Consider the following 26,379-nt stretch of genomic DNA (forward strand, 5'->3'; position numbering starts at 1 on the left):
AAGTTTATTTTAATGCACAGCCATAGTTGTGTGGTTCTTTGGATCCAGGCTATAGGCTATATGTGTCAAATCTTAATTGTACTGAAAGTTATTTATTTTACTTATTTAAGCCATTTATAGACCGCTTACTGTCAATAGATCTCAAAGTGGTTTACATTTAAAAAGTCCAAGTACATACGTATTCAGTAAGCCCATTCTCCTTTCAAGTTTAAATTAAAGTACTTGGAAAATATAACCTATTCAAAATACATGATTGATTTTGGTGTAATACATTTTACAGCTAACAATTTGAATATAAGTCTGGCATATCAGTAAGAGCAGCATAGTAACATCCCATAAATGCCTGAATAAATATAGGTTTATCTCAGCACCAAAGTGCTATGTCAGAGTAGTATCAGACAAACATGGAATCATCACAAAACTTTGCAAAGAGGAATTTATTAGGAGTGAACCCTTCCTTATACACCTTGGCTGCTAATTAATTTACACCATGATACTATATGTGGGCCACAAGCATTCAGATGGTATCTTATGTCTATCTCAGGTTCAGGCCTTGTAGTTTTCTGTTTTTCTTAGCAACGGAAGTGTGCTTTTGGGGGCTGTTTTGCAAAATGTTTTGTAGAGATAACCAAATGCTCCACTGCACTGGAAACATTGTTCCTTTTGTTGGTCTATCTCCACCTTGACACTTGAAAGGGGTAAAGCTAATCTGCAAAGAGGCCTAAATTTCAAAAACCTGTGGGATATAGAGAGAATTTTGAAACTATTCCAGGCACTCCTGCCCCTGTTTAAATAATTAAGAGTGAATGGATGTGAGGAAACATATTTTTATCATTGTTGTAAGTTGCCTTGAGCATTGAGAATAGGAAGTAAAATGGTTAAATAAATATTTTAAGCATTAGCAAAATAACTTTGTCATCACCAGTTTGTTTTTTAGAAGGTATGAAACTAGATACGTTTTTTTCCTTTAGTCTGTTATTATCATAATGCTTGTGTTTGGAAAGCCATTTACTAGCTCTTTAATAAATCAAGATTATATAACCCAATGAAACTAGATAGGTACTTGGCTATGGTAGATTGAATTTCCATTGGTAACAATCAACTGAAATATTGTCTGGTGATTTCCAGCTTAAAAATGTTGCATAGTGTAGCTTTGTCCACTCATTTCCATATGACATATTGTTTATTAGACAACTCTTAAAGAAGAAGAAGTAGTAGTAGTAATAATAATAATAATAATAATAATAATAATAATAATAATAATAATAATAATATTTCTATCCTGCCCATCTGACTGAGTTGCCCCAACCACTCTGGACAGCTTCCAACATAGAATAAAAACACAACTATACATAAATACAGAACTAATTTTGTTATGTATTAATCGCAAAAATGCCATATCCTCCAAAGTATCTTAACAAATGAAAGTAGGGTCACACTTCTAACCTTTCATGTCTGTCATGTCCCTGCTAAAATGCTCTTAAAACAAACAAACAAACAAACAAACAAACAAACCAACCCCAAAACACAGTTGTAACCTTATGGCATAAACTGGGAATTGCTCTACCCACTTGAAAATTTTGGTTACCCCCTTTTTAATCTCTCCTCGCCCGCCCCTAGTCCTACATAACTTTTTGAGATGGTATGCCCAGAACACTACAGTGGTACCTTGGTTCTCAAATTTAATCCATTCCAGAAGTCTGTTCCAAAACCAAAGTCTTCCAAAACCAAGGCTCGCTTTCCCATAGAAAGTAATGCAAAACGGATTCACCTGTTCCAGACTTTTAAAAACAACCCCTCAAACAGCAATTTAACATGAATTTTACTATCTAATGAGACTATTGGTTCATAAAATGAAAGCAATGATCATTGTAAGGTAAAGGTAAAGGGACCCCTGACCATTAGGTACAGTCGCGGATGACTCTGGGGTTGTGGTGCTCATTTCACTTTATTGGCTGAGGGAGCGGCGTACAGCTTCCGGGTCATGTGGCCAGCATGACTAAGCCGCTTCTGGCAAACCAGAGCAGCACACAGTATCAATGTACTGTACTATAAAATAAATAAGACAGTATTGTAGATGATAAAAATTAAAATTATTTTTTCTCCTTACCTGCACTGATGATAGTCATTGTTTGGATGGGGTACTTTTATCCATTTCCACAGTCAAACAATCAACCAATAAGTAGCTGAATTGGGTTCCACACAGTCACAAAAACAAATTAACTGAATAAGCCTCAAAAACAAAAAACACAAAATGAATAGCAAAAACAAAAGCTCCAAACTTAATCTGCTCCGGAAGTCTGTTTGACTTCCAAAATGTTTGAAAACCAAGGCACAGCTTCTGATTGGTGCAGACCCCTCGGAAAAAATAGCCAACAGCCACATTGGATGTTTTGCTTCTGAAAAACGTTAGAAAACCAGAACACTTGCTTCTGGGTTTTCGGCATTGGGGAACCAAGGCATTTGAGAACCAAGGTACCACTGTACATTGTACTGTACTTCAAAGCTTGGACACACCATATATTTGTATTTTAATTATGTGTTGCTGGAAGTTTTATTTTTGATTCCTTCCCTAATAATAGCTATCATGGGATTTACTTTTTTCACAGCTGCAGCATCCTGGTCAGTTGTTTTCATTGAGCTATCCACCACAACCTCGAGTTATTTGTTGGTCAGTCCCAGCTCAGACTCCAAAGTTGCCTTGTAAAGTTAGGACTTTTTTACAATGAAATGTATCACTTTGCTGTTACTTACACTGAAACACACTTTATGTTATTTATTTAACAAGTTTCCCTCCCATTTAAACAACAAAAACCTCTTTTGTTTTTAAGTTTTACATAAAGCAATACAAAAATTCATTAAAACACCAATAAAAACAGTAGGCAGAGTAAGATGTATCAAAATATAAGTAAAAGTCTGTAGTTTTACAACAACTAGATGTAATAACTAGATGTAATATGTCTAGTAGGTTTACCTAAGCAAAAATGTTTTTAGCAGTTACCAGAAACTACAGTGAGGTTTTCATCATTAGATGGCACTTGTTGAAGCATTTGAGTGGGTAAGATAATTTTGCCTTTTTATTGCCTGTTCAACCAGTTAGGAGAGCTCTTTTTGGAGTTTTTTTTTGCTTTTTTTTACAATTCTGAATAATTTGGTGTCATCAGCAAACTACCATCTTATTGCTTATGCCTAGCACCAGATAATTAATGAATAATTTAAAAAGTTCTTGTTCCAATACAGTTCCTTACCTCCCTCATTGTGAAAACTATCCATTTGTGCTCTGACCTCTTATCCACTAGCTTCTAAGTTTACTTTGGTGAAGGAATTAGTCAAACACTTTTCGAAAGCAGAAGGATAAAATGTGCTTGTTGTCACTGTCAAGGAACTCTGAACAGAATAGTGAGGCAGACTTATTTCTGCAGAAAGCACATGAGATTTTTCCAGCAAAACTTGTTCCTCTCAGCACTTGGTAATTTTATCTTTAGGAATACTTTCAGTGTATTTAGAATATACTTTAAGCTAACAAGTGTGTAATTTTTTGGCACCCCCACATCCTTTAAAAAAAAGTTATTATACTGGGCGCTTTCCAGTTCTCAAGTATGGAGACTGATTTTATTTCAAGATCAGCAATTTCACATTTGTCTTTTTAAAGAACTCGTGGATGGGATACCATTAGAATCTGCTAATTTTTAAGTTGCCAAGGCTTTGAAAACTAGCAATACAATTTTAAATTACCTTCCAATCTAAAGGCACTAAATGTAAGGAATGTAGGACAGATACAATCTGATCACAGTTGCTTAGAGCAGTAAGTAACTATGCTATTCTGTTATGAACAATTTAGTGACAAAGCGGCATTACTGGAGGCCCATATAGGAGGAAATGGCAGAAACTGAGCTTTGTGACCACTAGGGACCATTGGGGCAAAACCACCACAGGACAAATAAAATCACAATTAGCACATCAATCTGAAACTCAGTATTCAAATTTTGAAGATGATGACGACCCACTTCCTTGATCCTTGACCCTTGACCCTAAATTCCTTGATCTGAACTTGTCGATGCAAAAGAAATTGAGGACATTAATATTGTGCCCTTCAGACCCTCATATTTCACCCTTCATACATTCCCCACCAGTCTTCCCAGCAGGCCATATTCAGGATTTCTCCAGGTCAGAGAAAAAAGTACTATGATGCAAAGGGGTAAGAGATACATTATGTTTACCTATGGCACTCTTAAGTGCCATAGGTAAGAGATACATTATGTTTACCTATGGCACTCTTAAGTGTCTGCTACTGAATCACATGGGTGTAGAACAGCACATAGAGGAGCACATTTAAATCTCTTTGGAACAACACATAATTGTTCTTCATTAGTGATTCAATCTCATCTTGTGGATATAAATTTTGTAGGTATATTTTATTCAAGTTGGCTCATCTTGAAGAGACAGTTCATGTTCAGTCATTTCTGATGGGATGCAGCTGTAAGGTCCAGTGTAATCATAATGGCTAGCTGTCCTTGATCTAAACTCTTCAGCAGATCAGCCATGCCCATAGAAAGTTTGAGGTTACAGAATTAAAAAAAATGGGGATCAGTGCACCTGGAATACGGCTTGGAGGCAGCTATAATTAAGGGGTTAAAAGAGGTCAGATTTGTGTACTAGTTATTGCCATGACTATGTGCTAGTTAGGGCTGGAATAGCTGCTGTTCCTTCTGAGGTGGTGATTCAGAAGTGGGAGAAAATTTGGTAAGGCTCATGCAGTGACCGCTCCCCATGTGTTTCCTCCTTGTACGTGCGGAAGAGCTAAATATACATGCCACCTCTGGCAAATTATTGTGGGTCCACTTGGGTCTTAGACCAACTTACCTGGGAGTAAGTCCCACCGAACTCGATGACATCATAACTGAAGTAACATATATGAGTGCATAATGCCCTTCCTCCCAATAAGACCACTAAGTTCAGGGTCTAAAATTACCTAGCTGCACCACTGGCACAGTTCCTTCCTGAAATAGACCATTCTTTAAATTGGCGCTTACACCCTCTCAGTGTTCCCTTCCTCTCCCCCTTCTCCAAGCCTAAAAAGCCTTACTTTATAGTTTGTGTACATCAAATGAATTTTATATGGACTAGAGAAAATGATTATAACCACAATCCTGTAACTCTCACCAGTAAGCCAATACCAAGGAAATCAGTGGGTTTACTCAGAACTGAGTAGACATGTAGAGAATTGTGCTGCGTGAAGGCGGTGCACACTTAGCCGAAGTAAGCCTCAATGAATACAATAAAACTTACTTTGAGGTAAAAATGCATAAGATTGTGCTGTAAATTCAGACTTCCGCTTGTTTTGTGTTTATTTAACAGTAACCTTATTAATTTTAAAAAATAATATGAACTCCTAATTTATTTTCATTGAATTATATTTTTAGTTTTTATCCCATCACTATATCATATACTTTATAATACATATTTCAAAATGTATATTAAGTCTTAATTGCTTGGTGGACTCAAATTTTATATTACAAAAAGGGCTAATTTTTGTCTAAATCTTTGTTAAACTTATGGACTTTGAAGCAAAAAAGTAATTTAATTTCTTCCCCTCCCCCTTTTCATCTAGTTTATAGACCATCTGCTGGGTGTAGTTAGAGCACATGAAAGTGCGAAGGATGGTAGAGAACGAGACAAGCAGCTTTGACATAGGTAACATGTCTCAAAAGAAAAAAAGCAAAGTAATCAACATTTCCCATTGAATTTGTGGTTCAGATATATTAAAAGAGTAAAGATGACTAGGATTTCTTAGTTTTAAACTATGGATAAAATCTTTTCTGTGAAAACAAAATTATATAGCGTAAAGTAAGTTAGATATTGACTGTATCGGAATATTGCAGTAAACCTGCTGTTTCCCTAGTACAAATAGGAGCAACAAACCACAGTCCCTGGATTAGAGTTATGTCTGAGCTAGCAACTGTGGTTTGATTTGCTTCACATGAATTACAATCTAAAACCAAAATTTTTTTGGCTTTCTGAACATGACTTGTTCAAGAAAAACAAACCGCAGTCTTTGGGTTGGATGTAATGCTAAGCCAGGGATAACGGTTTATTGCTTTTGTTTGTACTAGAGCAGGATCAGATTTGGAATGATCTGTGTCTTATGTGCAAAGAGGACCAATGTGTGTATAACTATAATATAAAAATTCTGTTTTTGGAAATATAATGAATAATTACAATATTTAGTGCTTCAGCAAAATTTGAGGGTAATGTTTTTGAAAGCATTGAACTACACGGAGCTCAATATATAAAAAGTTCAACAGTGGAAAAAAAGCTTGCTCCTTTCTTGAAGGTTAAGGAATATGTCAGAGACACTTTAGTACAGTAGTACCTTGGTTGTTGAACTTAATCCGTTCTGGGAGTCCATTTGACTCCCGAAACGGATTGAAAACCAAGGTGCGGCTTCCGATTGGCTGCAGGAGCTTCCTGCACCCAACTGGAAGCTACGGAAGCTGCGTTGGATGTTCAGCTTGCAAAAAATGTTTGCAAACTGGAATACTCACTTCCGGGTTTGCGGTATTCGGGAGCTGATATGTTTGACAACCAAGCCGTTTGACAACCAAGGTACCACTGTAACAGCATTTCAACTTGGAGGATCCCTTTAAGCCTGTCATAATTTGTGGTGTGGCTTATTTGCTTCCATTTTGCGGCTATTTTCATAAAACCTGTAATTTGTCCTGCTAATGTGGTAAGGGAATTGCTTCATTGGGTCACATTGAATACAAGTAAAATTTGTTTACAGGAGTCTTCTGAAATCAGTGGATAATGTGGTTACTTCTCACTCTAGCACTAGTATTGTGGTGTTGATGTAGGTGTAATCATATAATCAAACTGTCCCATGTGGTTCCTAGAAATAGACACTACTGGTGTGGCATGTGAGTCATCTATGCAGAACCTCTCTCACATTTCAGTGGTTGGTTACATATAAATTGGTCCTGAGTTATGAATGAGGCTGAATGTAATCTAGAATGCATCAGACGAATACCTTAGAGATGTTGAATAATGTAGAGCATGGCTGATCCTGCTCAATGCAGGTATTCCATTCCCCAGGGTTCTGTGGTTAAGCAGTAGCAATTAAATGTTTCTTTAAAAATTTTCATTGTCTTGTGGTCACAGTTTATTTGTTTAGCTAGAGATTTAGGTTGGACGTAATCAATCTGTCATTAAAGTTATTTTACTTAATTTATGTGATGCAATTATGTGCACTTGCATCTCACTAAAATAAATACAATAAATTCATGTAATTGCATCAGCTTGCTGATTTCTAGAGAGATAATTTACTATTTATTGTAATCCATTGATCATAAATAAGGATAATAATAACAAAAAAGGACAAATTCTAAATTTAGAAATGATGAGCCATTAGATGAGCTTGTTGCATGGGTCAGTGCTCATTACTTTTTATAAATCTAAAATTATGTTTATCTTCATAAAACAGGAAAGTATGATCCATCTTAAATGAAGCACTTTGAAGGCCTGTTCATTTCAGTTGGAGTTAAGCACTTGTTCAGTTCCCTCCCTTTGAAATTAATAGGATTTAAATATGTTGAGCTGTATCTGGATTCTACCCAATATTTGAGTAAGCAATCAAAGTTACTATCTGTGGTATTTATTTAGTGGGAACAGAACATTCAAAGTGTAGGTTTTGCACTTTGTAATCTAGTTGACCTATAGTGCCATCTAATGGCTAATTTATGAAATACGTTTAAAAAATTCCCATGAAAACCATGGTCTAATGAATACTGTTCAAAATAACACAGTGGTACCTCGGGTTACATACGCTTCAGGTTACATATGCTTCAGGTTACAGACTCCGCTAACCCAGAAATATTATCTCGGGTTAAGAACTTTGCTTCAGGATGAGAACAGAAATTGCGTGGTGGCAGCAGCGGGAGGCCCCATTAGCTAAAGTGGTACCTCAGGTTAAGAACAGTTTCAGGTTAAGAACAGACCTCTGGAACGAATTAAGTACTTAACCTGAGGTACCACTGTACTCTATATGGGTTGTTTTTGGCCATCATAGAAACCATTTAGATCAGTGAACTTAAGTTAGTAAAGACAAGCTTATTTCTGTTGATTCTGGGATGGCTGTTCTGAGGATGAGTTAACCAGATAAAGCCTATTTTTCATTGCAAATTATATTTAATAGATTTTCGCATCTGGTTCCCTGAGCCTGTGTGAGCACAGAAGTGAAAAATACTTTTGGCTCTGTGTACACTGAAATTACAATTGCAGTGTAATGTTTGGAGTTTTCACCTGCTGTCTCAGAACTAATACTTGTAAGAATTTGGGAATAGTCTTTTTAAAGTGAGCAGTATTAATTGACAATAATCTGAAGTTTTTAATTATTAAAAACTTTATTTTTTATATGGGACAGTGGATGTCACTGCTAATGTGAACTACTAAACTATGGTTGTCATAAAGAAGATCTCCTTGCCATGTTTTTAAACATGTGTTTTTAAACATGTGTTTTAAATGTAGAAGCCCAGATTACCCACGAGCTCAGAAGGCTGCAGAAATTGTAGTAGCCCCATACTCATCTCTCACAGGTTGAGGTGTGGGCTGATATACAGTGTGTCAGTAAGCCAGCATACTAGGATAGCTGGCTTATTTGCCTTCACCTGCTGTCACCACTGCCTGGTCAGTTAAGGACTTCATAAAAAGAAGAGAAAGGAGCTGAAGTGGGGAGTTGATGGGGAGGGTTCTTTGGGGACCAAAGAGGGCAGACTAGAAGGAGGAATATTTTCTGAGCCTTGGTTTATTTCTGAATCAGTTAAGGCAGTGGCCCACTTGCACATCTCTGCTGTGGACTTCTGTTTGTCTGCTTGCTGTGAGCAAGTAACATTAGCTTCTAGGAATATGCCTCTTCCATTGAAACGGACTGCTTTCTTGTGCCATAGTTTCAGTGATATCAGTGCTACCCCTTTAACACTGGGGCTGGTCTCTGGGATAACATTATGGCAGATAATGATTCTGCCTCTGTCTTAAATGGTCACTAGCCTATTAAGCCAAGAAAGCAAATAAAGAGGTACACATACAGTGTACGTTTTACATACAGTGCGTTTTACATACGTTTTACAGTGTCAAGTTACATGCGCTTCAGGTTACATATGCTTCAGGTTATACACTTCGCTAACCCAAAAATAGTGCTTCAGGATAAGAACAGAAATCGTGCTCCGGCGGCCCGGCGGCAGCAGGAGGCCCCATTAGCTAAAGTGGTGCTTCAGGTTAAGAACAGTTTCAGGTTAAGAACGGATCTCTGGAACGAATTAAGTACTTAACCAGAGGTACCACTGTATTGCCAATAGTGACTTTGTTTTTTTATTGCGGCATGTATCCAGTGGGTAAATGGAGCAAAGGTTGGTTAAATACCCTTTGTTTAATGAGGATCTTTAGAAGCAGCTAAGATAAGAACTTTTTAGTACTCCTTTGTTATATGCCTATTTTAAACTTTTTTAATTCTATACTATTGTGAAAGAAATGTATTTACAGTAGTTATAGTGAATTAATTATTATACAAATTAAATACCAGTACTGTATTTGATACCTTAACACTGTAAAAACAGCATAACGTTTAATACTAAGCAGTATTCAACTAAATAATTCCACAAGCAGAATGAGTTCCATTTGTGCAAAGGGACTTAACTCCTCCTTACATCCCATGCCATTCCCAAATCTGCTCTCGAGTTCTGGGGTAACCCCCAAAACAGATTTAGGGAACACGCAGGTGAGAGGGTGAACATTCCCTTGTGCAAGGAGAAATCCTTGCTCTAATGGAACACTCCCCTTAGCGCTACTTTGAATACAACCCATTGAATTGTGTTTTTAAAAATAAGAGTATGTTCATTGACCATCATGGGGTTTCAGATCAAGTACCAGTTTGGCTTGTACACAAGGCAGATACTATTCCATTGACCACATTAATAATTAAACTGTCTTGACATGCAGTAAGATAAATATATAGTTTCATACACTATTGGAGCAATTGAACAGTCAACGCTTTATGTAAGTAAAAAAATAAGTTTATAAATGCTTTTAAAAAGCAATTACCCTTCCTTAAAATTAAAGTTATTTGTTTTGGTTTAATGCTTGTGATACTGCTACTCTTCAAAAATACTTTTCCAGTATGTTTGAAATTACTTTTGGAAAGAGATAAAAACAAATTTAAATATACAACATATGTTGATTTTTGTGACATAGAAAACAAAAGTCCTAATATAATGACATTTAATTTATGGTAAGCTGCCAAATACTAATTTTGTTAGTGTAATTTATAACCTTTGAATTCATTGCTAGTATTTACAGTACATTACAATATTAATTTCAGTGAATTTCTTTCACCTGGTATTGAAATATAATAATGCTCCTTGAACTACTTTAGTTCATTAGATAGAACTTACATTCTTTTTGTCATTGTGCATCTGCTATGTTGAATAAAACTGTTCAGCCTCATAAAAACAGTTCTAGGATAGTCTTTACAAAATCTGTTGTACTTTGAAAGTTGTAATACTTTTCAAGAAGCAATTAATATTATTGTGGGTCATTAATTAGGATATAACTTTAGCAATATTTTTAATGGAGTGCATTCTCTGCATAATTGTGTTACATTCCTTATATTTGATTTTATGAGAGTTACTATTACTATCTGTCCATAAAATAATTGTGCTTAATAATTAATTTAAGAGAATTAAATGCTTAATGTTAAACAGTGGAATGCAAACAGCATAGTATACTGTACTGTACATAATCCCTCATGGGGTTAAAGAAATACTGGTTACAGGTTTAAGAAAACTATCAGAATAGTCATGTCTTTCACATGTGATAAAATCAGGCTGCTTATAGTCCTAAAGATGGGTTCATGTATGCAAATTGATACAAGATAGATAATTCCAAATACTTGCATTTGGTGTTAAGGTAGATGAATAAATAATTAATTAGTCTAGCTGAAGCTAAGGTATCATTCTTTCGTAAGGTATTAATTGCTGTATTCTCTTAACCTCAGAAAATGACCTTAGATCTATAATTGATATTATCATATTAAACACTAAATTTAACATTAAGCGAATAAGCAAACCAGCTATGCTTTGTGGCCGAAAAAACTGTCCTATTGGGACAGTGCCCTTGCAGAAGAACTATACAGGCAGGAGTAACTTCTGCAATAAAATGGGGCTAGTCACAAATACAAGAATATGTAGTTAATCGCTTACATTTTGACTTTTATTTTTTAAAAACCCTAATAACTATTTTATGCATTTGGGTTCTAACAGACTCCAAAGATTATGAAATATGTACCCTTTTGCAATAAAAGGGTTTGATTTCAATTGTTCTGTGATCTTTCAGTGCTGTTCACATGATGATGTTGTTGTTTTAATTGATTATTTCTGTGCTGTGGCATTATAGTCCGTCAAAGTAAATGGGGGCAAATGAAACACTGCATGCTTGAAGGCATTGGCCACAAGTTGATAAAAAGTCTATTGAAACAGCAAGTATTTTTCATAAATTTGATGCAGCACTTAAAGCAAGGCATTGTTAACAATTTAGAGATGAAAACAGGGCTGCATGCCAGTGGCAGGCATAGCTAAAGTGAATGTGGAAGTACTCAAGTCGGTGTGGCCACCCCAGATTCGCCGTCTCTTGCAGTCACAGACTTGCAGACATACAAAAATGCATGCAAATCCCTCTACAGTGGTTGCTCTGTACTACAAGCACTAATCCTTAATGAAACTTCATACGGTAAAATTAGAATTGTGTTTCTAGACCCTTGGAAGACTAAATGTTAGATCTTCAGAGGGTGTTGGATGGCCACTAGTCAATCTGGAGGCAAGCAAAGAGAACAGGAAGCTAGAGTGAGAAAGCAGTGGCTTCAAAACCAGGTCCAGATTACTGACAGGTGTGGGATCCAATCAACACATTAAACATGGCTGTCAATTTGTTACCTGACCAAGTCAAAGATTTTACTATATATCTGTAGTGGACATGAGAAAGCATGTGTTGAATTCATTCACAATGACAGGTTCCACATAGATCTCCATGTGTGGTAACTGTTTATTTGCAGCCAAAAAATAAAATAAAATCCTGGTTATACTCCAAAAGGATGTGATTTTAAACTTTGATTTATGTTCATTAATGGGCCACATTGCTTTTATGAAATACAAAAGTAAACACAATTCATAAAAGTAGACATAAAATTTCTGTCATATTCAGCAAAGCCATGTAGAATTCACAGTTGGCAGGACAGGGATATAGAATCATAGAATCATAGAGTTGGAAGAGACCACAAGGGCCATCGAATCCAACCCCCTGCCAAGCAGGAAACACCATCAGAGCACTCCTGACATATGGTTGTCAAGCCTCTGCTTAAAGACCATATACACACATTGGTCTTGACAGTAGATCTGTGACTGATGACTTGATTGAAAGTAGCCTGAAAAATTATATTGTAATGAAAATGATGGCAATTAATATTTATTTATTAAGGGTTTTTATTTTATTCTTTTAACTCTACAAGGAAAATATATAAACAATATGATAATATAATAAATGTTAGTATATAACTTAAATGGCAAATAAATGAAACAAGGTAAAAGAGTTAAATAAAACATTCAAAGCGCCAGCAGTTGAATTCTATTCTATGAACTATGTTGAGCCTAAAATAAAACCATCTTGGCCTGATGCCTAAAAACTAACAAAAAAAGCAAAGCAACTTCCCTGGGTATGGAGTTCTACAGACTTGTTACCACCACTGAAAAGGCAGTGTGCCCATGCAACCACTTGAATGAAGGGGAATATGAAACTAGGCCTCTTGTTTCATCTTCTCCCTATTATGTACTTGCATGGAAGCTTGGGTCTGGGTGTGATTTACTAACAATCTAGTTTAATGAAATGTGTTGGCTTTCCATTCTGGTCATTGTTTGTGTTTTTTCTAGTATCTCCTGAGGCAGTTGGATTTCTGTCAGCAGTTGGACTGTTTATTATCCTGTTGTTGATTCTTTTTCTATATATTAACAAGAAGATGTGTTTTGAGAATGTTGGAGGTTTTCCAGACCTCAATTCACGATACAATGCCAGAAAGAATTCACAGGACAAACTTTGTAAGTATCAAATTCTATGGTCTATGGCTTTGAAAGACAGCAAACCCCTGGTGTAATATCATATGAATAATGTTATGTAGGCATAAAAGTTTGACTTGAATAAAATAAATATCTTATATAGTCCAAAATACTTTTACTAATCCATCTGTAGTGCTTAGTCAGAATTTAATAGCTTTGGGGTCTGTTGAACGTTGTGTAAGGGGTTGACATTTTAGATAGTGGAAAGAAACAAATGGTTTTATATTTCCCAAATATGCTTAATAAGAATAATTAGATCACAGCTTTTATATACCAGGAAACCATATTTTCTCAATTATGAGGGACAAAATCTTAGATATTTCTGAATCTCAAAAGTGGTAGGACGAACCTGTTTTATTTGCAGTGTATAATTCATTAAAAGTTAGAGGGACACACAATAATCATATTTGAACTGAATTATATTCCATGACCGCAGTTCAACATAGAACTTAGACTGCATAAACTTGTTGATTTTACTGGGATTGTATGCTTATATTTGTACAGAATTTGTACAGACTGTTGGCCATGGGTACAGAATTATTGTGGTCTGGGTGAATACAATGTTAATAATGTAGTCCAATGTTAAGAATTATGTTTTATGGTTTCTTAATAACCGATACAATGTGGGGTATATGCTAGTGTTTTGAAACAATGTAGTATATCTGTCTTTATAATATATTATTTAAATACGTTTAAACTTTTTCTTTGCAGGTGTAGAGTAAATTCAACAATTTACATATAATATTTAGAATGTCTGGTTATGTTATTCAATACAACATGCAACACAACATAAAAAACAGAATAGATTTTTGTCAGTTGATTTTGGCTTCGTGTAGTAGAAAACACTTGCTCCTATTTATTGCTTTTAAGGTAACAGAATTCAGAGAATGACTAATCTGCAGAGTCCACAATTTAAAGGATAGGTGTTTAGGATACTTGAAAAAATACAGTAGCAATGCATTTGAGGAATAACATATTTTCAAAGCAATAATGTACTAACAATCAAAACATGGCATTTTTCAAAAATTTTCAACAAAATCTGAGCCTTCCTTCTATGTCTTCTCTGGTTGACACACTCAGTAATGCTGTAGATGATCTAACCAGTGCTGTTGGAGATGTCAGCTATACAGTAGCTGACTCAGTTACAGAACAGGTAACAAGTATGATCAACAGCCTTCGGACAGATGATACTGCTACCGCCCAAGAAGATAAATCTATAGTAGATAAAGAGGAAAATAAAGAGAAAGAAGACTTGAAAAATGTTACCTTTCCAAAAAATAGTAGGCAGAACTGCAATACGTACAGAACAGATGAGTCCCTTAATAAAGAACTAAATCAAGAATTGCATGCTGTAGTAGAACAAAATGAGGGCCCTTTGCATAAAAAAGCAAAACAAAGATCACCAGGACTTGACTTCAAAAACACCAAAGAAGTGCACAGTTTTGAGTCCAGGAATTCAGAAAAAAATGAAGAGCAAACTCCAAAATTGCAGAAGTTAAAGTCTAAAAAAGCTCATGGGGTTCATGAAGTAAAAGAAAAGAAATGCAAACCATTTTCGGATGGCCACAGACAGTCTGTAACAAAGCAGGAAGAAAATCCACCATCTATTCTTTCAAAAGAAAGTAAAAAGGAAAAGGCTAAGCAATCAGAATGTTTTTCAAAAGAAGTGAGTAGTAAGAAGACACCAGAAAAAGGTGAGGTGTCTTATATCATACTTTATCCATGTGGCCTTTCCTGGATCTTTTACTACATACTTCTTTTCCCAACTGTTTTTTAGATTTCATTCATAATGATCTTTAAAACAGTCTCCTTAGTAGAAACTCTTTGTGATATGTATATTATTTTCTCTGAAGTTTGCTTTATCTAATTTTATTCATACTCCTTGAAAACTGGTTACATATTTTATTTCCTGATTAATGCTACTAACTTTTGAATAGTGATTAATCAACTTTTTTTTAAAAAAAAAATCTTTCTGTTCCCTTAAATTTTGCTACATCTTTCAATGGATTGCACTGGATAACAAGAATATTTTGTACATGATTCTTGAATTCTATATTTATATGCGTTTGTTTACTTGGTGCTTCAGGACATAGTGTGCAGATGTTGTTTTATTATAAGAAATAATATCTGGGAACCTAACATATTATAAGCTACATATAGCTTTTCATGAGGAATAATACTAAAAGAGAGAAAACTAACATACAAATCATGAAGTGGTAATGCAACAAGTCTAAAATATATATATCTAAAATAAATAAATATAATTGAAATATAATTGAAAATATATTTTCTCTAAAATCAGTCAATAAATAAATGATAAAATAGGCTATTTCACATCTCTAATAATTGAAGGAAAACGAACACCTAAAGCTACTGCTAGCGAAACCATGAAGGTATCCCAAACTTTGCAGTTATACACGAAAACAAATGCTGACATAAATGTATCTAACAAGAAGGATAAACCCCCTATATCAAGTTACAGAAGAGCTTTCTGAATCCACTAAGGGTGATAGGGCAAAGAGGGAAGACAAAACAAAATGAAATGCTTGGGGGGGGGGGGGAAATCTTCCCCATGGGCTGCAGTAAAAGGCATGTATTTAGGAAACAACCTTGGTTCATCCCTTTAAAAGCCTGCTTATTTCAGGCTAAAATAAATATTTCCAGGAATATCAGAAACAAAAAATAATCATGTTAGGGATAGTACATTTATTGTGAAGTTTGAGCTCTTGCCTAAACTGGGTTAAAATGTGAACTATATTACCTTCTGTTTAGGAAAAAAATGTATTAACAGTTAAATGTTTACCCATTATAATTTTAGCACTCTCCTTTATGGTGCCATCTGTTATCATTCCCCCCTCCTTTTTTTCCAAAATAGACAACTCATACATAAATAAAGATCAGCATGGTTCATCATCTGAAAGTGAAGATGAGGCACTGGGTAAATATCACGAAGCCTTATCCAGAACACAAAGTTCAAGGCCACCAGCAGGCGATAACAGACAACAGAAAAACTATATTTGGGAAACCAGACAAAAATATAGCCCTCTGTCTGCAGAGTATGATGGGTACAGTAGTGAAGCCTCAATAGATGAAGGTATGACATTATTTACAATAGTTTTTACTTCATCTTATTTCACATTCATCAAAAAACACCATAGGATAAAGATACAGCAGTTGCAAGATATTATCTGTAAACGTGCCAGTAAAATCTAAAACCCTGACTGAAATAGTTAGGGATTTAGGGGGAAAGACTGGATTTCTTTTATTGATCTTTTACCTTCTGAGTGCTTAGTGCTTTCCAAGCGTTTCCCCTATATTCATACGGGAAACGTTTAAGCATAGCAGTTTACAATTTATTGTTATGTATGGAAAAGTTTGTAAACATTTCCTGATAATAAATTGCCTTTGGTATATGGTGGTTTTAGGGTGACTAGATGAAAAGGACAGGACTCTGTGCCTTTAATAGCTATGTAAAGGAGGAGTTTTCAGCATGTGTTACTTGTCATACAAGCAACACCATCCCAAATTTACCTCCTCTGTGCAGGTCTTAAAGGTGCGCTCCTCTTTTTCATCTGGTCACCCTGGTTTGTACTGACTCTGTTCATAAATGAGATTGTTAAGAACTCACTGTTGTTGTGAGCTATTCGTACATGTTCTAGCCCCATTCTTACTGGGATACTAGATAAGACATCCTCTGAGACTTCTATACCAGCTAGACTCACATTTTGAGAACTCTGGTGATGATCTGGTTCAGTTGTGTAACCATAGCAGAATTTATTTACAGAGTTTTACATATATGTGTCAGTTTATTTAAGGACCTATTCTGAGACAGAAAAAAGTTAGTTGGGTAAATTAGGAAGAAACACATAATACTGATGACCTGTTGGCACATAATGTCTGTAAATCACCTTGGAAGATGATTCATAAATGTATTCATCATCATTACCATACTGTAATGTCCAACGGAATGCCCAGAGTGTCTAAGGTACCATACCATGTGTGACGCTTATCTTTTCTGTCTTAGATGACTTCTAATAAGGTAGTGGAATTCTGGTGTGTGCTCAGAGTTTGGGTCAGGAAATCATCATCAGGTGATTCATCATCAACAATGGACATATAATTTTGGATTGGGGACTAGTTAAAAGGGAGATATACTCTGTCTCTGAGATAATAAAAGTAGGGCATAAGTTTATTTGAATAGTCTTTTGTTTTGTCTTTCATCTGAAAGTCTCAGCTTCTCAACCAATAATGTTGTACATCCACTGTTGGATGAAATATGTATTTGACTGCCAGTTGCTGAGAATCACTAGCAGGGATAGTGCGGTTGTCCTCAGGTGTTTCTTGCAGGCTTCCCATAGGCATTTGGTTGGCCACTGTGAGAACAGGATGGAACAGATGGGTCACTGGCTGATCCAAAAGGCTTTTTCTTATATTAATTAATATTTCCTGCTTCGTTAGGGCATATTGTGTCAACTACTAATTAATGAAGCGTTTTCATAAGATATTTTTTTGTAAATCCACATTTCTCTAACAAAGAGTCTTACCAACTTTGGCCTTGCCAAAAATTAGAAAATGTTTGGGTGGTGTTAACGAAATGCTTTTTCTTTCCACCTTTGAGATAGTTCCTTCTGCTTTTTCTTAAGGTAACTTAAGTGTTTTGTGACCCTTTGGGGGCAGGCATTACTTCTTCCCTTTCTAAAGTGGCAAATAAGTTTAAGCTCATTTTTCATCATAGTAGAATAGTGGCAAGTCTTTAGTCAGCTTGAAAGGAGTCTTTGGGAAATGATCAGCATCCTAGTCTTACGTTCTTATAGGTAACAATACAGTCCTTGTCCTCAGGCTTCCAGTCTAAAAGATACAATAAAAAATAAAAAAAATAGATTGAGATAGAAGAGGGGGGGAAAGCAAACCCAGGCACTGATGTTTAATTACAAAGAGTTCAAGGAAAAGAGGGATCCAAAATTGCTGGTCTCTCAGCCAAGTCAATAGAGTGACTTGCTTCTTTCTGCTGTCACTTGATGTAATGGCTGCTGCCCATTGACAGTTGATTGGGGGAAGAGCCTGGTTATTTCTCTACAGATTGATGGTGAGACACTGCTTCCCTCATCTCCCTTTGATGTAGCCTCACTTTTAGGTAGATCATTGTCTTATGTTCAGTCAAGTTCCTAGCATGCTTTAATGATGTTACGACTATCATTGATCCTATTACAACTTTAGCAGATTTTGACATGATGCAGTGTTGGTGCTATGGCTGGAATCCTTATGATTTTTCATAAGACAGTGAAATAGGACATTGCTGAGTTGATCTGCTCATTCCTGGAAGAGCAAGGATGAATGCCTACTCATTACCTCTCTGGCTTCATGTGAAGTTCTCTAAGGTTTCATAGTATTTCCTCTTCCCCTCACACTTGCCTATTCACTATATAGAGCCGGGGTCAGCAAACTTTTTCAGCAGGGGGCTGGTCCACTGTCCCTCAGACCTTGTGAGGGCCGGACTATATTTTGGGGAGGGAAAATGAACGAATTCTTATGCCCCACAAATAACCCAGCGATGCATTTTAAATAAAAGCACACATTCTACTTATGTCAAAATACCAGGCAGGCACCACAAATATCCCAGGGATGCATTTTAAATAAAAGGACACATTCTACTCGTTTGCCTACCCATGATATAGAGGCTATATTGAAATAAATGGCAATTTGCAGTTAGAAGTAATTGATATGCAAATAACTATCACCTATCCTTCTCATCTGTGTAAGATTCTTTGCTTACTGGATGCTTGACTATTGCAAAAACTGGACGTGAACCATCCAAGACTGATGGAATTGTGATCAGCAAGGCTTTGTGTCTAGTAAATGTGAGTGGGAGGGATTTGTACTTCTTTCTAGATCTGTTGGTATATTTGCACATTAGATTGTGTAAGGCATAGTGCAGGAATACTGGTGAGAAACCAGGAAACTATCTAAAATAATAATCAAAGTGTTGGCTCAGAGGGACAATACAACCTGCCATGCCCTTCTTCTGACAATCCACCACTCTGATCTTTCTTCTGTAGTATCCAATGTACTGAATGAAAACATTTCTGATTCAACTCTATGTAGTTATTCATGCATAAATCAAACTGAAGTCATACGATTGTATCCGTCTAAGTCATATTCCAAGTAGACACTGAAACCAATGTACTGATTTCATAATGACTAACGTGTCATTCATTTCAGTAGGTTTACTCTGAGTATTAGTTAGTCAGGTAGAGTAAATTAAGATTTATATTTGTGTTACTGGAAGCAACACAGCACTAGGCTTGTAAATAGCCAGTCACTTTCTCAATAGGAGTGAGTCAGAATTGCCTTAGGTCTTCATCCGTTAGGGTGCAGCCTAATGGGTTGCAGCCTGATTCAAAGGTTGCAACAGGAGTACTGCCACCATACAAATATATGGTAAAAGATTAAGAAAATGTTAAGAAATGGGTCCTTAAATGCATGTCGATCCTTAGTCTGAAAGGTTTGAAGACACCTGCTCTAGGTGACCAAGTAGGACAACTTTTGCTAATAGAAATGGAGCTGGCTCTCTAGGACAGGGAAGGGGAACCTGTGGCCTCCAGATATTTTGTGTACTCCAACTCCCACCAGTCCTAGCCAGCATAGCCAAATGACAGGGGTGATGAGAGTTGCAACATAGCATAACATCTGGAGGGCCAGGAATTTCTCATCCCTGTTATCTTCCCTACTCTTTATGGTTCTAGCAACATACCTCTTGATTGTTGTTGTTTAGTTGTGTCCGACTCTTCATGACCCCATGGACCAGAGCATGCCAGGCATTCCTGTCTTCCACTGCCTCCCATAGCTTGGTCAAACTCACGTTCGTAGCTTCGAGAACACTGTCCAACCATCTCGTCCTCTCTTGTCCCCTTCTCCTCGTGCCCTCAATCTTTCCCAACATCAGGGTCTCTTCCAGGGAGTCTTCTCTTCTCATGAGGTGCCCAAAGTATTGGAGCCTCAGCTTCAGGATCTGTCCTTCCAGTGAGCACTCAGGGCTGATTTCCTTAAGAATGGATAGGTTTGATCTTCTTGCAGTCCATGAATCTCTCAAGAGTCTCCTTCAGCACCTTAATTCAAAAGCATCAATTCTTTGGCGATCAGCCTTCTTTATGGTCCAGCTCTCACTTCCATACATCACTACTGGGAAAGCAATAGCTTTAACTATGCGGACCTTTGTTGGCAAGGTGATGTCTCTGCTTTTTAAGATGCTGTCTAGGTTTGTCATTGCTTTTCTCCCAAGAAGCAGGCATCTTTTAATTTCGTGACTGCTGTCACCATCTGCAGTGATCATGGAGCCCAAGAAAGTAAAATCTCTCACTGCGTCCATTTCTTCCCCTTCTATTTGCCAGGAGTTAATGGAACCAGTGGCCATGATCTTCGTTTTTTTGATGTTGAGCTTCAGACCATATTTTGCGCTCTCCTCTTTCACCCTCATTAAAAGGTTCTTTAATTCCTCCTCACTTTCTGCCATCAAGGTTGTGTCATCTACATATCTGAGGTTGTTGATATTTCTTCTGGCAATCTTAATTCCTTGCCGTACTCCTTTCCCAATTTTGAACCAATCAGTTGTTCCATATCCAGTTCTAACTGTAGCTTCTTGTCCCACATAGAGATTTCTCAGGAGACAGATGAGGTGATCAGGCACTCCCATTTCTTTAAGAACTTGCCATAGTTTGCTGTGGTCAACACAGTCAAAGGCTTTTGCATAGTCAATGAAGCAGAAGTAGATGTTTTTCTGGAACTCTCACTAAAAATTGGCTCACACTATCAGTCTATTGCTTGTGCAATGTCACTTCAGGTATCTGAACTCACCTACGATCTCAGCATTTCAGTCAAAACAAAAAAGGAGTCATGATCTTACATGACTTTGCAGCTTTAATGTTAACAGTGCTGAAGTACATGGACCATTTAAACACAAGTTGTCTGTCAGGGTATTGTTAGAACTGACTCTTATACTAGAAGCATCAGTACATATTCTCCTAAAATGTATGAACATATTTAGGCTATTTCTAAATTATTTCCGTTTAAGAAACTTTTGAAATATTACTACAATATCACAAATAAATTTACTTTGAATGCAGGAAAACATAATGAATGACGTTCACAGTTGCATCAGATTCGTGATGGAGAAAAATCTGCGTGGCATAGGACTATAGTGGCTGAGAAAGCAGGAACCAGCAGGCCATAAAGAAGGCTAACAAGCGTTACCGGCCTGTATAACTTTTAAAGAACTTTTTTAAAAAGTTTCTATCTCAGATTAGAAGTGATGGACCTCAAGGGACATTTTAAACGTTCAACATAAATTATATTGAAACATATTTAGGTTTTAGAAACATATCACTGCAACCTTAATACTGAAGTTTTAAATAGATAACAATCTGTGTAACTTTATATAAAACACATATGTAAAATAATAGAGAACTATTTTTCTTGTTTACCAAGAAATGTACTGGTGCTGGATGAGAAATAAATAAATTACTCCCTTGGGCAAGGATATTGATTTGGATCATTGAGCCTGAAACTCTAAAGCTAAGTAAAGGATCTCCTCAAAGAATTCTCCAGAATGTAAAAAGAAAAACAGAAATAATAAAGGAGATATGCTTGCATTGTGAAAATAAGACAAGATGTGGTGAATTGCATTCACATCTGCTATAGTGCATGGGGCAGCAGCAGTTCACAACCCTGCTCCTATTGTGTCATTTCATACTATTTCCTGTCAGGAGCATCAGACTTCTACTTTTTTGTATCAGTTTATTATTTTTAAATTTGTTTTTTAATTTCAAGTAGCAAACATACCCATACAAAGAAAACAGAGCATAGTATTTGTACAGAAAAGGAAAAAAAATAGTGGATGCTGGTTGTCGTTTTAGATGTTCCAAGAAAGGCAATCAAATTAAAGTGTCTCTCCATAAGGTTCCATGAGTCAATGGAGGGTGAAAAGCAGATTTGATTGTCTTAAAAGTATTTAAAAGGATACAATGTTGTATAGACTGTGTGTGTCTTTCCCCACCAATCAATACTACGTTTGTGAAATGATTGATTTGCCCATATGCACAATGTCCTATTGGTAGCCAGTATCCCAGTGTTGATGAAAACTGCAGTTCCCACCTTGGAAACCCTTGTGCTGAGTTTGAAATCAGCACAGTTGTACCCATCGTACCAAAAACCAGATGAAGTCACACCAAAGTCACATTTCAGACCAACATCTTGATTCAAAATGGTGGCTGGATGCCCAACACCAATGAAAACCAGTGCCCTAGTCTCAGAAACCCTTGTTCCAAGTTTGACAACAGTATCTCACGAGGTGGCCAAAGAAATGGAAAAGCCGTCTTTCAAAATATATACAGTGGTACCTTGGGTTACAGACGCTTCAGATTACAGATGCTTCAGGTTACAGACTCCGCTAACCCAGAAATAGTACCACGGGTTAAGAACTTTGCTTCAGGATGAGAACAAAAATTGCGTGGTGCCGGCAGCGGGAGGCCCCATTAGCTAAAGTGGTACCTCAGATTAAGAACAGTTTCAGGTTAAGAATGGACCTCCAGAACAAATTAAGGTCTTAACCCAAGGTACCACTGTGGTAGATTCTCATATCCCAAAATAGTACTTAATAGTAAATAGTATTTTTAGCTAATAGAAAGAATTAGGAAGATTATTATTCATTGTGAGTTTATATATATAGTTTTATACCTATGAGAATTCTACCTAAACCACACTGAATTGTTTGAAGTCACCTTGAGGAATGAAAGGAATATTTTCTTAACTGCACCAGTATTAACATGATTGATAGGATCTGACCCACTGGCAGAATCACAGCTTTGGAGGAAGGAGTACACTAGACCCTGCATGGTACTCATTGCCTCTGAGATAGGGAGAAACACACTCAACTTCAGTCACCAGATTCTACTATACCTTCCTTCATCCCTGACAATGGCAAGTGGAGTCCAACATCTAGAATGCCAGAGGTTTTCTGTTCCCACCCTCCACTCCACTGCTCTGTCATACAGCCTAGAGCAGTGGAGTGGAGCCTAGACAGACTCCACTGCTCTGTCATACAGCCTAGAGATGACCTCTTTAGGATACACTGCTATCTATAGCTACTCCCATGCAAGGTCAGTATAAGCATAACTGATATGTAGTAGTGCATAAAGGTTTTTTTGTGTTTTCTACTTGCAGCTTTTTTTTAAAGGGCACACGACCTACAGATTTGAAATCTGTATAATTTTTGTTACTCTAGTGGCAGGATTCAGAGGGACCTGCAAAGATTACTGTTTTAGAAAGTATGATGAGATTTCAATACCGCAAATGCTCAATTTTATATATTCAACTGTGAATGCAACCTATTTAAATTTTATTATAGAAAATAGTTAAGTTGGGCTTGATCTGTCTCTGCTGGGGTAACATGCATGCTTTGGAAAATTGGTGCAGGAAGAAAAGTGCCCAGCAAACCCCAGCTAAAGATAAAGATTCGCTGCTTTGCAATGAATGCCTACCTACCCTGAACACAGATCTGGATTGTTTCACTATATTATTGAGCTTATCTTCTACAAGCTGGGTAGCCTAACCTCACTGCTGCTACAGCAAGCTCACCAGGATTTTCTCTAAACCTCAGGGATTGAACCTTTCTGGATTTTATATTGGGGCACATAGGGTTATTGTTTTCGTTTTCATTTTTTTTTTTTTTTGCATGCAAAGTGTGTGCTCTGCCACTGAGCTTTGTCCTTTCCTTAGGATATCTGCTAAATAATGGATTTTAAGGAATGAAATTTTATGGAGCACTTTCCATCTGAATTGAATTTTACACATCAATCACTGCCATTCAGTGCCTTAACATTTGGCACATACATATACCGTGTGGAGAAAAAAAGATTCCTTTGATAGAAACAGAGTTACCACTCCTAGGATAATTTCATTAGGAACAGATGTGTGCATAATACAAAAAAGATATATTATAGTACAAGATGGATATGATACACACAAATGGCTGTGTGTATATGGATAGATAGATAAGGGTGTGGGTGTGTAATATCATGCCTTAATGGTCTGTGTGGTAACTAGATGCATATCATGGGTTTGTACCCTCTCTCCGATTATTGATTGATATGATTGATTGATTGATTGATTGATTGAATGAATTTAACTACCTACTTACAGCACATAGAATGCAAGTTATCTAATTCACACTTCCCAAAATAATATGCAGTACTTTTGAGGAATTATATTAATTTTTTTAACTTCATTGCTGCTGATTTAAATTAAAATTATGGGAATCTTTGTATTGAAGAGCAGACTGGTATTTTCCTACCTCATTAAATACTGTAAAAAGCACAGTTTTGTAAAGTCATGTTTCACCATAGTCTGAAAAAAAAGACTACAAGTTCAGAAAGCTTGCGTCATTATACTAGGTTGAACTATAGTAATAGTTATGCTAGTAAAACAAAGTACTACGTACCAGTGCATTGTACTGATATTTTTCTGGTGTTCCCTGGCAGGCATACCAGCTCAAGATACACTTGTTTCATGATTATTAGTTTAAAATACCCAGAAACAAATATGGGCTGCTTTAGGATTATTCTTTTCACCTCTAGGTGGCCATATTAATCTTTTTTCTTTTCTTTTTTTAGCATGATGACTTACCAATATGGGAAGATCAAGCTATAATTAAACATGTTTCGACATGCAATATTTCCTATAATTTTTCTCTTATTTCTCATTTTACATTTTATATAAATAATGAAGTACATATATAAAACTTAAAATATTATAAGAATGACAAGCAGATATGGCACTTCAAGATACTATTATTCTCCTTTTAGAATAAATAGCTCTGAATCTAATAAATTTGCACTCCTATGCAATGCAGTTCTCCAGCCAAGTAACATGTAGAAAAATACATGAACTAGTGTAAGATATGCATATAAATGTATATATTATTGAAAACAAATACAAAAATGCATGTTGTTCAGGCAAATTTCATACAAACATGTATATTAGGAGAAATTCGCACTCAAATGCTGATGAATTTTAATGAGGATTTTAAAAAAATAATTTGCAAACAGATGTGCATATGTGAAGAACTGAGTTTAAGGTTGGAATAACTGAAAGAAACAGAAATGGACATATTTGTGCATCCCTACTGGCTACTCAAGAAAAATTAAAACAACTGCATAGGCTTGTTGGCATAAAACCAGTCTTCAAGAGACACCTGAAAGTCAAAAGCGCGAATGCCTGCTGAATCGTCTGGAAGAAATTCCCTTCGTTGTTCTAATGCTTTGTCTTTCAGTTTTCATGAGCTAGTGGTTTTCAGATGTTATGCTTTCAGGGTATGTCAGTTTGTCTGTTGAGGGATCTGGTGCACTGCAGAGGATTCTGGGTTTTATTCTAGGATATACTGTACATAAATCAGAAGTGTTCGGTCATAGCATTTAAATGCCTTGTGTTCTCCCCCCCCCCAACCCTCTACTGCATATAACACCAATGTCTCACAACAAATGTAACTGAAGAAACTGAAGAAAGAAACCATGTGTGTGCTTTTGAAAATGAAGGGAAATTATTAGTTTTTTAAAGAAGAAAAGAAGTGTGTAGCAGCTCCCAGTATTTAAAGAGCCCCACCCCTTTTACATCATTAACCTTTGAAACTAGTCAAAACAAAAATTTTTTCCTTCCAGTAGCACCTTAAAGACCAACTAAGTTAGTTCTTGGTATGAGCTTTCGTGTGCATGCACACTTCTTCAGATACACAGCCTGCACACGAAAGCTCATACCAAGAACTAACTAAGTTGGTCTTTAAGGTGCTACTGGAAGGAATTTTTTTTGTTTTGACTATGGCAGACCAACACGGCTACCTATCTGTAACTGGAACTATGAAACTAGAAAAGAGCAAAAAATATCAGTGTTTGGTCCAGATTCTAGGTACTGCATCCTCATTAAATTAGACTGTATGGATGATTCACTAAATGATTGTAGGATGATGTGTGTACCTGAGCTTACAGCCTCAAATTCTCTTTATCTTATATGCTAAAGGTAAAGGTAAAGGTACCCCTGCCCGTACGGGCCAGTCGTGTCCGACTCTAGGGTTGTGTGCCCATCTCAGTTAAGAGGCCGGGGGCCAGCGCTGTCCGGAGACACTTCCGGGTCACATGGCCAGCGTGACGAAGCTGCTCCAGCGAGCCAGCACCAGCGCAGCACA

At 36.5% G+C, this 26,379-nt stretch overlaps 1 protein-coding gene across 6 annotated transcripts in view; it reads left to right on the forward strand.

The window, feature by feature from the left end:
• Positions 1-26,379, forward strand: part of SYT14 (synaptotagmin 14) — a gene marked incomplete at its 5' end in the record, with an annotated part of 71,715 nt that overhangs the window by 6,595 nt on the left and 38,741 nt on the right. For 2 of the 6 annotated variants that reach the window (XM_081903963.1, XM_081903964.1), the window contains 2 exons: positions 12,969-13,133; positions 16,027-16,245. The exons of 1 other annotated variant lie outside the window; for it this stretch is intronic. In XM_081903963.1, coding sequence (XP_081760089.1) covers positions 12,969-13,133; positions 16,027-16,245 — 384 coding nt within the window. Of the gene's footprint in view, positions 1-5,611; positions 5,695-12,968; positions 13,134-14,021; positions 14,846-16,026; positions 16,246-26,379 lie in introns of all 6 variants that reach the window. 3 more of the 6 variants (XM_081903962.1, XM_081903966.1, XM_081903965.1) reach the window with 3 other exon arrangements.

This window comes from Podarcis melisellensis, assembly GCF_964234715.1.
Source record: "Podarcis melisellensis genome assembly, chromosome: 3".
NCBI lineage: Eukaryota > Metazoa > Chordata > Lepidosauria > Squamata > Lacertidae > Podarcis > Podarcis melisellensis.